General features: G+C 41.6%; 1 protein-coding gene across 1 annotated transcript in view; it reads right to left on the bottom strand.

Annotated features, from left to right (window-relative positions):
* SPON1 (spondin 1) overlaps window positions 1–12,643 on the bottom strand; it is a 259,770-nt gene that overhangs the window by 23,048 nt on the left and 224,079 nt on the right. The window contains exon 8 of the mRNA XM_081012053.1: window positions 814–1,015. Coding sequence (XP_080868179.1) covers window positions 814–1,015 — 202 coding nt within the window. The remainder of the gene's footprint in view (window positions 1–813; window positions 1,016–12,643) is intronic.

Genomic DNA, 12,643 nt, shown 5'->3' with positions numbered 1-12,643 from the left:
AGGATATGCAAAACAAACAGAAAGGAAGCCTCCAGAAATTTCACAAGTGATAATAAATTATTTTCCCTTCCCTTGCTATTTATTGGATGCTACTCCTGAACAGAAACCAAAGTATCAGACCTTCCAGGTATCCCTATTTTCTAGGGTTATCCCTGATTTAGAGAAGCCATCCCAGTTTCTAATTTGATCCCGGAATATCCCACTTTTCCTTCGGATGTCCTTATTTTCATTGGAGAAATGTTGGAGGATATGGAGTTATTCGACCCCCGAGCCATCTGAAGGCAATGCTGTATAGGGAAGTTTTTTTAATGTTTACTTGTGTTTTTATATATGTTGGAAGCTGCCCCAAGTGGCTGGGGCAGCCCAGTAAGATGTGTGGGGTAAAAATAGCAAAATTATCATTATGGAATGGGACGTCCCTATTTTCATCGGAGAAATGTTGGAGGTGAAATTCTAATATCAGGGCTCATTGGTGTTGCCCACAGCAAGATACTTTCTTGATTAGTCTCCCACAAGGATATCTAGCACTTTTGACAGATGGGAGACAAGGCAACACATATTGACTAACAACCTGCATTAATCTTTTCTAGAGGCACCCTTTCTATAGGAAAAAGAAGCTGCCACTCCAGCTTTCCCTGCTTCTAACTGGTGCTGCAACACTTGACCAGAAACAGCAAGCATGCACATTTAATTTATTTGTCTTAGATATTTGTACCATGTCCTTTAGAGCAGACATCTCTCACAAGCCCCTGCATGTTTCTATTCTATTAAACAGCGCACGTTCTAAGCGAGTAGCATCAATATTTATGATACCTCATAGGTAACACCACTGTCAGTGCCAGCATCCCATGGTATCAGATCTTGAATTACTCTCTGGACCCATCCACAGTCTTTGGTGCAGAGATCTTCAGCCGAAAGCCCTACATTCCAGTCAGGACTGGGGCCTAGCATGGTAAGGAAAGACATCAGATGACGTGTTCTGTCCACAGAAAATTCAGCAGAGGGAGCAGCTCTTCTGCAAATGAAAAAGAGGGAAATGGCTCAGCTAAATATTGCTGCTTGAGACGATATCAGCTTGCATGCCAAATGGAGTGAGAGTATAGCGAAAGAGAGTTGCGCTGTAAGCCGTAAAACATTTCCGGGAGAAGAGTCAAACCAAAGTTGACACAACACTTCCTACAAAGTGCTTTTAGGATCAGTGGCAGGTAGCAGAATTCCTTACTGTACCTGAAACTTAGCAATAAAAGATTGATAAGGCAAACTGCTTGATAATGCTGTTGTTTTGTATACTATATCCTTTACAACAGCAAAACAACCCACATTTATTTAATGAAATGGCTTTTATTTCATTCCAGGTATTCTTTTATGAGTGCTTTAAGTCACTAGCAAAGGAGACAAAAGGATGGCTTATTTTAATTGCAGCAAAATGTTGGTTTAAACTGCAGGTAATTTCTAAAGACATATATTCTCACCGCAATTTTAGCTGGGATTTAACAAAAGCATTCAGACTGGCAACATTTTCAAAAGTCACATTAGTTAGATTTTAATGCTCAGGCCTGTGTGAGATTTATAGCATTAGCTTGTAAATGTTGTAGCCAAGTATTGTGCAAGTTTCTGCCAAAGTACATTCATAGTGATAAGCAGCACACCCGAATTCTTGAGGTCTTGCCAAGGATTCCCTTAAGTAGAGGATATGTTACATGTGGAATCAATCAGGTTGTTTCAGTAACAACATCCAAAGGTCTTCAGTGATTGACAGACCAACTATCCAGTAGATGAACTATCCTTGCTAGGCACCAAACTATTGCAACTATTTCTCCATATTAACATGTACATAAGCAGTGCCTGATCCCACAGGGTTTGTGCTGCTGTAGAATCCTGTTCTTGCCAAACCTAACAGTGACAACTGGCATCTGCCTTATCTGTCAGGCAAAATGTGCTGTTATCTAAAGCCAATGCAGGATTGTGCCAGCCTCACAAGAACCACCAGGCCCAAAAGGGTTCAAGGAAGGAGTATAGCTATGCCATCAGATGTCTTCCTACCCCTTCGCAGCCAACTCTCGACATGTGGCAAGTGTTCTGCCATATGGTGTTGGAGACAGGTAGGGCAGACATCAAGGGTTGGCATGGTAGGGCATCCACTGAGGCCTAGAGCCTTGCAGAGGGCCCACCATTGACTTAAGATGCTGGGCCAGTTTCCCATTTCTTGGTAGAAATTCTTGGCAGCAGTGAAATGAAGAGAGCACAGCGGAGTAGAGCTCTGTTGCCTCAGCACCCAGCGGCGTAGCGTGGGTTGTCAGCACCCGGGGCAAGGCAAGTAATTTGCGCCCCCTAACCCCTAACCTGCCGCCGCTGCCAGCTTCTTCTTGCTGCTGCCTGGTCTGGTCTGGTGTGGTTCTCTCCCGCGCTGCGCTGGGCGGCCGCTGTACTGTCCCTCCCCCAGATAGTCCCTCGCTCTCTCTCCGCACCGCACGCCTGGCACCCACCCCCTCCACAGTGGGCGGCGACCCAGCGGCTCGGATCGGATTCGCACAGCCAGCACTGCAGTGAGAGAGAGTGAGTGAGCCAGGTAGGGGCAGAGAGCTGCGAGTGCGAGCGCCCCCCCCCAGATGTTGCACCCGGTGCGGCCAGCCCCCCCTGCACCCCCCACGCTACGCCACTGTCAGCACCTCTCCTATTGATGTTGGAGTCACAGGAACTGCCATATGTTTCCAAGTTTGAAAGACACCTGGAACAAAGCTGCAACTCTGTTGCTCACCACAAAGCCTGAGAAGAGTCCCCACAGATCACACCAAAGGCTTTCCTAATCCAGCATCCTTTATTCCAAGAAAACCACGAGAAAATAAAAAGAAATATCATAGCTAAATCTCTACTTTATTACAAAATCTCCCATGAATACAATACATATTATAAGATATGAACCAGTGCTGGGCTGACAATTTCCCAAAAGTTATTAAAGGGGAGAGTGAAATTTCAGTGAAATGTTCATATGTGGGATACAGCTTTTTATTGCATCTACCTTAGGGCCATATTCAACTAAATTACTGCATCAGTGAAAGCCGGCAAGGTGATTCCTTCCCGCATCCCGTGCCCTGCCCATACTCTGCCCAAATCTGATCTGGAGGGTCAGGGAAACCCCCAGAATGGCACAAGAGGGGAGAGGAGGGGAGGTTGGTTCATTGGGCAAGCAGAAATACTTCTGCTAATAGAGTGTTCTCCTTAGTCCTATGTTCAATGCAACCTTGCTGAGGGATGTTTGCGAGTGTCCTTTCTTTCATTCTATCAAACATTTCACTAATGGTCTGCACTCTGCATGGAATCGGGGCAGATCTACAATGGAGCTAATGAAGTTTAAGCTCCAGGGCTCCAAATTCCGGAAGGGCCCCAGAAGTGACTTTAGTCCAGATTGCTTCAAAATTTGGGGTCTATGGAAGCCAGTTTGAGAGGCACGACACAGATTGGTTATTTTTGTTGTTGTATATATTTCATCAACCCCGAAGTTTGAGAGTCAGTAGCGCAGATGTTGGAAACGTAGGGTGATCCGTCATGGAACAACCCCACTGAAGAAGACATCAGTGGTTACCCAGACCTCATAGCTGGTTGCGAAGGGATCGCCAGAACAGGTCAAGCTTCAGGGCCCCGAAAAGGTAGGTCCACCACTGTATGGGATAACTCCTCCCATGGTTTTTTTCATTTCAGAAAGTGTGGGCAGTCAGGGATGTTGCAGAGTGCTGGCGAAATGCTTACTGAGGGGAAACCAGCAACATAGGCACTACCCTTGACCATCTCACAATGATTAGGTAAGTTCAAAAGTCTAGAGGAATTCTCAAGTGCCCTTCAAATGAGGCAGAAATATGAAAGTCTCTTTCACAGAGGAAGAAAAGTTAAGAAATGGGAGGATAGATTTTGACAACAGGTATGCAAATGTTTGAGTGGTCATATATATGACTTAAAATATTTATTGAGTATATTATTCAACTAACTGCTGCACTAAAGAAACTTACAATAAGCCATTCACATTTAGATGGTAATTCAGTTAATGAAATAACAAAACATTCAGCATTCATGCAACATTTTTGAATAGGCCAGTTTGAGATTAATAGTAGAATTTGAGGCCATCGTTAATAAAGTTCACCATCACTGAAAAAGAGACATTTAGTCCTAAAATATAATAAAAGTGATTTTGGCATATAAGTGGTGTATTTAATAATAATAATAGTAATAAAAATAACAGTAATAATAATAATAATAATAATAATAATAATAATAATAATATCATTGAAATATTTAAAAAATATTTAAAAAATCAGTTTTAAGAAAAGAATAATTTATGCTAATGTTAGCAGTCTAATGTATGGACAAATCATACACTCAGACATACTTCTGTTCTGCAGCGGATAGGTCTAACTGGACAGTTAAGAATTTTCAAAATTCTTTTAACATTTTGTAAATAGTAAAACTCTTTGTGTCCATTTTTAACATTGTATTGAGAATTGAACAGATAAATCTTACTATACGTTTACATTCTCTCTCTCATTGACCTGTCTTTTCATTGTGTTTGGGGCAGGAGATGGGAGTGGCCTTTTCTTCTTCCATCCCACATTAACGTTGCCAGCCTCAGGGCCGGCACAGAGTCACACCATTTTGGCTGGCAAGTTGAGGAAACAAAGAGGCTTTCGCTATGGTGCACCCAGTATTGACATCTGCCCTCGCCACACACTGCTGTCCCCTGCTATACCAGCAGAATCTCACAGATTTGACATCTACTACCATGATGGAGCTTTCTGTCAGCTTGTGACAAGTGTCATCTTGTCAACATGCCTCTATTTCTATCATTTGGAGTGATACTCATACTATTTCTTATTGGATTACACCCTTAATTTTTTTTTACAAAAATGGTAAAAAGAACAAGGAAGGTAATCAAATTCTGACCACGTGCTTCTCTGTAGCAAACAAGTATGTTTTCTCTTTTTGAGAAATACGTACTGTAAGCTTTTTGAAGAAAACTTCACAGAACTTGGATTTTGTCCCTGTCAAGCATGCTAGTATAGCCTTAGTTCAAATTCAGTTTGTGTCTTCATTAGAGGCCTCCAAGGAGAAAATGTGACCAATACTGGGCAGCAAGACTTGCAAGATGGATAGGTCACCATACCTGCTACAGATGAAAAGACTTCTGATGTCATCTCATCCATCACCTGGCAGCTATGATAAGATTGCTCTTTTCTTTGAAGTGTTTCAGCCACTTTAATTCTAATGTCTCGAGCCATTAGTGTTCAGTTGTTGCTTCCCGTGAACAAACATGTCTCTTCACTTTGATGGATGGAAGAGTACCAATTGAACTAAATACAAAGATTTTCGAACGCTGTAGCAGGTTCGGGATTTTCGGCTGCACAGATTGGTTTTTAGAATTGTTGCGATGGAGCAAACTCTGCGGAAATCAATAGTGTTTGCACTAGGATCTTCACAGCACTGCAGTTTGCACGTTGCTTTTTCTGGAATAGTCTTCTGAAATATATGGGGAATGGCTGGGTCCAGTATTGGGGGGAAATACAATGCTAGGAATGTCAACTGGATGAGTATTTGGAAGGGATTTCCTTCTCAGCTACGCCACCACAACCTTTTATCAAGGCTTTTAAAACATCTCCCTCTAAATCATCATCATCATCATCATCATCATCGTCATCATCATCATCTATACATGTTTCTTCCGATTAAAGAAAAATCACTAATAGAGACAAGTTTTCAGCAGTGCTATTATTATTTACTTTTTCTGATTTTGGACTTGCAAACACCTCAAGAATTTTTACTAGCACCATACTTTGCCAAGAAGCAATATTAAGCAGCCATTTCTGCCAGCAGTTCTGGAGATGTGGCAGTTCCTTACCCTGATCCTTCATTTTTATTTAAAGCATTTATTTTATATTTATTTTAGCATTTATTTAGGACATCCAACAACAGTGTTATCCTGGCAGCTCACAAACAAAAAATAACAAAATACAATTCTAAAATTCAATAATATAAAAGAATAGCAGCATAACTATTTTTGACACACTTGCAATGTCAAAATCTGTTTCATGGTATAGTCAACATACACGACATGCAAACACTGGTTCTTTACGTTACATTAATACATTAATGGGAAGAGGTATCTTATTTGCACCTGAAGCAAAAAGACAAAATGACACCACCTCCTCATGCAGGTATGGGGGCATTGCCCTCCACTCTCCCATGGTTTTTTAATGTACAGATTCAGGGCTGGCATCACGAAACAGCAAAGGGCATTTGCCACAGGGAACCGGGAAACATAGTAATGGACTTCATCCCAACTAATCATAATCAATTTATTCTACAATGCTGGCCTCATCACTTCTCTGCATTATGCTGGTGCCAGTAATAAAACCGTAACAATGTGAGAAAATAGACTTCGTCTCAGTTTCAATGATAAAAATTATTCAATTATTCAATTTATTAATACAACCGGATGTGCATTTCTCTCCAGAAATATAAAGAACCAGGCAATAACTCACTTCACATCAGCTAACTCCATGTCATTACGTTTCACGAGTATGGCACTGTTATTTTTAGATGGAAGATAAAATCATCAAGACAAGGTCTTATCACATCCTGTAATATAATTTAAATGTACTGTTTCACAGTAAGAATAATCAAGCTGCCACGGTTTTAACACTAAAAAACACTTCCATTAATTATGTATTCTGAAAGTGGCAGATGGAAGGAAAACGAGGACAGAATTACACATTTCAGTCTGATGTGTGTCTTGTTGAATAAAAAGAAGAAGAGAAACCAACCACTTTAAGTTGTTTCAAGGAAAGGAAGTTGCACGTCATAAAATGCGGCTCCCCCAGGGAGTTTTAACTATGTAGCAGTATGCCACTAACATTAATTATATTAATATTCATTTATTATATTATATTATATTAATATTCATCTATACAGCAGATTGGTTGCCTGATCTTATGCTCATGCCATATCTGTTGTACAAGAAGAGACTTGCACAGTTTAAAATTTCATCTTACAATATTTTGGAACTGAAGAAGACGCCCTCGGCCAGATGGCCAACCGCTATGGTGTCATCGGTTAGATATATAGATGACTGAACATACGGCTGCTGCTAACATTGATTAAATATTCTGGCTCTTTAGCACAACAGAGAGTACGCTGAACTACCTCAGGGAAGCCAAGCCTAGGGCATCTTAGGCTAAACAACTAAAGTTGAGTCACAGAACTCTACCTCACTTGCCATTAAAAAATAAACAGAAGCTCAGACTCTGAGCATTCTTACTGAACATTTTTACTTGGCCAGCGGGATTATGTGCCTGTTTTGACAGACTTTCTACAGACTCCACTTCTTTAATAACCACCCCTCTTATTTCCCACAGAGCTCTTACACAAGCATTTCCCTTAATGCTGGAGCAGTGGTGCTGCAAGAAGGATGGGATACATCTTTGACCACCATGCCAAAGCAAGACAGCATCTATTTCATTCTTTGTGAGATTATTATCCCTATTTTAGAGGTGGGGAATAGGCTGATACCAAGCATGAGCTTCATCTTTCAACAAAGGGGCTCCCAAGTATTCATCAGTGTACTGAATTTGTATACACAGTATTAACAGAACAAAATAAAACAACAGTGGTCCCCAAATACCTCATGCTCAGAAGACTTGGGGAAAAAGCTGAGTGTCTTAGTGGACTAGTAAATGGTTGTTTTCTGCCTGTTGTAGCAACTGTGATGAGCTGACCTATATGCTGTATGTTTTATTGATTTTTTAAAAATAAGTTGTATTTTATTGTACTATGATTTGAATTCCATAGAATTTGAACAAGAACATACAATATAAAAGAAGCAATAGAAATTAAAATCAATATGAATCTTTAATGGGTATTCATTCTCCCATCTTCAACTACAATTCCACAGAGACACTGTGGACCACCTGGATGAAGCTTGCAGACCACAGTTGGTCAATGGGCCACAATTTCTGGAGTCTTGATAAAATCCAATGTTTGTTTATTTATTGCACTTATATCATGCCTTTTCTACTAGGAGCTCAAGGTGGCATGCATGGTGGTAATAATAATAATAATAATAATAATAATAATAATAATAATTTTATTATTTATACCACACCCATCTGACTGAGTTGGTTCTCCCCTTCCCTCATTTAATTCTCACAGCCCTGTGAGGTTATTTAGAACACAATATTTTTGCTGCACCAATTTTATCAATTATAAATATCAGAGAGAGAGAATCTAGAACCACATGCTCATGGGACTTCCCCAGGCTCTTCTATGAGAATGTGTGTGGGCATTTCTCCCATGTTTCCATTTCATATTTTAAAAAATCCCTGCACATTGATGACTTTGGGTCCTCTCAACCTGGGAGAAGGAAAATAAAAAAGTCTGTGGTAGAATCAAAGCTTTGTCAGACAGCACTTTGGATACACAGACAGGGAGCAATTGCTTGCTTTGCATTTGACAGAGAATGTGAAGGAAAATGGGGAGTTTGGGATGAGGAGTATTGAATGTGATGACCACAAAATACAAGAAAGGGCTTATATTTTGCACTCAAAGTAATCTTACTGAATGCCAGTATTATATATAGGGGTCTTCCAACCTCACATTCAGTCAACAAAAATATAGTGCCTTTTAGCTAAGGCTCTCTATTTTATGGAGGTACAGACAGGTCAGGCAATTTCCCCTGAGCTAATCCTAGGGATATGTGAAAAGTCTATTAGCATGTGACTCTCTCCTGGCCTGCTGCACCTCTCCAACAATAGAAATCTAAGACTTGGGAGCTGTAGCAATAAATAATTTTTCTCCGTCCATCTTTCCTTTCTCGCTGTAAGGCAGAGGTCAAGGAAAGAGTTAAAGTGGAGGAATTCTTCTGCCAGCATGAACGGAAGCTTTTCATTCCCCCACATAATTTATAATGCACAAAGGAAAACACACTGCCAGACATCCCAGGATGCCATTTCAGATTTCAATCACGCTGAGTGGGAGGGATTTGCAGGCCCACCCTAGGTTGCATTCAAGGCTAACTGGTAAAGCAAAAAATAGTGCACGTCACAAGCATTCGCTGGGCTTGTTTTATACACTTTATATAGCAAGGCGAACCAACGTCTCAGGGACCATTCGATTTTCCTGATAGTAATCCAGACATCAAAGGTAAAGTGAGCTGTAATCATAAGCGCTCTGGATTCACGGTGAAGTTTGCACCATTTAGCAGCCAGGGCTCATAAGTTATGGATCACATGATGTGCTCAGGCACAACATGTAGTGTGGATTCTTTTCTTCCTGAGTGAATGCGTAGGCTTCTCCCAAGTACAGTGGAATAGCGTTGCGCCGTTGCCCTCCCAACAGCAGTGTTGATGCCATATACAAGGGTGGTCTGGGGCAGGAGATGACAGATGATCAGGCCTGTGCAGGTGCACTAGTGTTGGATTGGCTCTGTTAATGCACCTCTGAAATCCCAGCCTTGCTGCCACTTCAACGCTGCTGTGGGTTTTCATTTGAAATTGTCTTTTACAAGCCCTCAACTTTCTTTTCTGAGCTTGACTCGGGAGAAATTTGAAGGCAATATACCCAGTGTGACATCTGTCTACTTGACTCTATTGCATGCATCACAATGAAGCGAATAACACACACATGCGTTTACAACTAATTCCACTTCCATCCACTGTTTGCAGTTTCTTCTGTTTTCTGTTTATCTTACCCCCCGGGTGCCTGGGAAAGTATACTCCAGTGCTATCATAAAGGCGTCTGCTGAACAGAGAGGGCTTGGTGTGCCCTCAAGTGCTGCTATCTTCACTTCCCAGAGCACTGTGACACTCCTTCCGGCTTAGGCTCTTTACTCACACAGCATACGTACTCGCACAGTAGTGCTCCAAGGTTGTAGTGGTTGTCAGGAGGGACCATCACTCACCTGGAGCGAATGCTACTTAGCCAAGTGCATGACTAATTGCAGCCATGCTAATTAAGCAAAAGAGCCATTCTGTGCTAATAGACTAGTGTGCTGATTTTATTTATTCATTTATTGTTATTACAAGGGCTGTTCTGGGAACTGAAGTAGATCTTGCACAGCAATCTTGATTTGTCAAGTTTTACAGTGACCACCCCTCTGCCCCCCGCCCAACAGTTTATTTGCTAAATCTCAGGGGCAGAAGTTTCCCCCTGCCCTTCAACAGGAAAAAAGAGAAAGCAAAGGGGCCCCAAAACTGAATCCAAAGTCTAAGTGTTCTAAAATCTTGTTGCTACTGGAACATATCAAAAAGCATATTAAGAGAGGGAGCTCAAGAAGTCATTTAAGACAGCAGTAGCAGAAAGGGGTCCCACACAATTTTACACTACATGTTGACACTTGATCATAGTCAGCTCAGCCAACAAAAAGAGACCGAGAGCAAGGTGGACCACGCTGTCAATGGGATTATGAAAATACTGGTACAGGTGAACCACTGGCGGAGAAAGGTGGGTGTGGGGGGTGCGGTTCACACCGGGTGTCAGCCATGAGGGTGGGTGACATCACCGCTCCACCGCCAACCTCACCCCACGCTCGCTGCGTGGGTGGCGCCCCCAGACACTCACTGCGCGGGCAGCAGGCCACTAGGGACAATGCTGCCCTAGCGCTCCCTCCCCCGTGCGGGCGGCTAGCCCCACCCCTAAGGGCTGGCTAGCCCTGCCCCCACACTGCTCCCGGTACTAGGGCAGGTAGCTCCGCCCCTGAGGTGAACCAGCCCACACATCTCAATTTCCTAAATAAAAACACTTAAACAGTGTGCCTGTTTGAGAAGAGCCCTAACTTTATTTTCTTTAGAGCTGTACAACTGTCTATAATATCTGAAAAGTAAGCGATAGCAGAAGCCAGCCCTGAAGCTTTTGCCAGAACAATATAGCATCCTTCCATCTGAAGGACAATCTATTTTATAAGCAGCGACAAGCCTGCAATTGTATTTTCACTCCCTGTGTAATCTCAAAAGATGTCAGACATCATGGCGCCTTTATTAAGACTTAAAACACCTCACCTCTTTCAGCATCAAGTACTTTTTCAAAACCTTTCGGAACTTCTAACATGCCTGGGTTTTTACCTGACTGAGAGCTGGATGTAGAACAGGAAACTAATTTAAATCTTAGCAAGTTCCATTACATTTTGCACTACTTGCTTTACAAGCATTTACATAAGTGCTGACAGAATCGCAAACAGATTTCTAAAGAAATCAGATGGAAAAAGTGCACACATTAGTAGGAACCAGACTGAAGGATGTTTTGGCCAAAGGATGGGCAACAGATGGTCTGAAAACAACCTCGAAACTGCAGCCATAAATGTGACAGAGGAGGAAAGAAAATAAAGACAGGTTGGTACAATTAAAACTTTGTTTTACAATCAGCTGGCCATTGCTTTCAATAGTCAATTGAATCAAGTTCATATGGTGCAGGATGTTGGCATGGCTGGGAGTTAAACATTCAAGTGAGAAATCTAATATAGCCTTCAGTATGTAATTGTGATCATTTTTCCTCCTTATTGACATTGCATTTTAAATAGAAATTTAATCACATGAAGCCAACTTCATCTGTGCTGTGGAAACTTATAACAGATATGATTTCCTCCCTTTCCCTTGGCATGTAACACAATCTTCCTTAATCTTTTGTGATGGAATTTCCTTTTTATTTATTCTACTGTTGACGGATGTACCATCTGAACAAATAAAGAACAAAACAGATTCATACTGCTGCCCATGAATTTAATTTCTGAACATTATTCATGGTTCTTAAAACAATAACTTCCACAGCTTCCACACATAATTGGCATTTAAATGCCAACCCATTGTTTCCCCACATTTAATCCAGATTTACCTTTTCTAGTGGGAATCCAATAAGTTTTTCTTACATATATGAATGTGGCCAATGACCCAATTACAACATTAAGTACCCTGAATGAGCAAGTCTCCTCTCCAGGAGATATCATATTTCTAACCTGCCCATCACTTGGGGCCAGATGGAGATATATAATATAAAACCTCATAAACCCCCAACACAGTTGGTACATAATGCTAAGACAAACCAGATATTAGCATGAATGTGCAAGCATGTATGCTCCTATTGTGGCTGATGGCTCCTTTTCCCGGCCTGATGCTGCTATGCTTTTCTGAGCTAATGTGTGGTTTGTTTTAGCTTGTCATCTTTACCCTGGCTCATGGTTTGTCTCACTCCAGATTCGTTCTTGGTTTGTTTAGAAGTGTCCCTCTATCCAGTTCTCCTGGCTAAGCCAACTTTCCATGGGGCACTTCCTCCTCCTCAACCCCTGAGCCTGTGCTGGATAATGCTATATCAAAAGCCCAGGTGGACACAGTCAGAGTCGTCCTCAGCTTGTCCATCCAACCTCAATACTACAAGCCGAGATGGCACTCTAATGCAACAATCAATTAACATGAACAAATGGAGGCAAACTGCTTATGTGCCAGTTCTGAAATTAATTAAAGCTGGAAGACAGACAGAGCAAAATGAAGAGAGCCAACCTGCCAAAGAATAATGAAATGGAGCTGGGGAAATCCGTTCATACCTAGCTTAAGTAGGGAACCATAACATTCAACAACCACCTTTTTAGTAAAACACAGGGTTCACAAAGTTGGCT

This window comes from Podarcis pityusensis, assembly GCF_964106645.2.
Source record: "Podarcis pityusensis genome assembly, chromosome: 1".
NCBI classification, from domain to species: Eukaryota; Metazoa; Chordata; class Lepidosauria; order Squamata; family Lacertidae; genus Podarcis; species Podarcis pityusensis.
The sequence above is the reverse complement of the archived record's forward strand: the minus strand, read 5'-3'. Positions and strand labels throughout refer to the sequence as shown.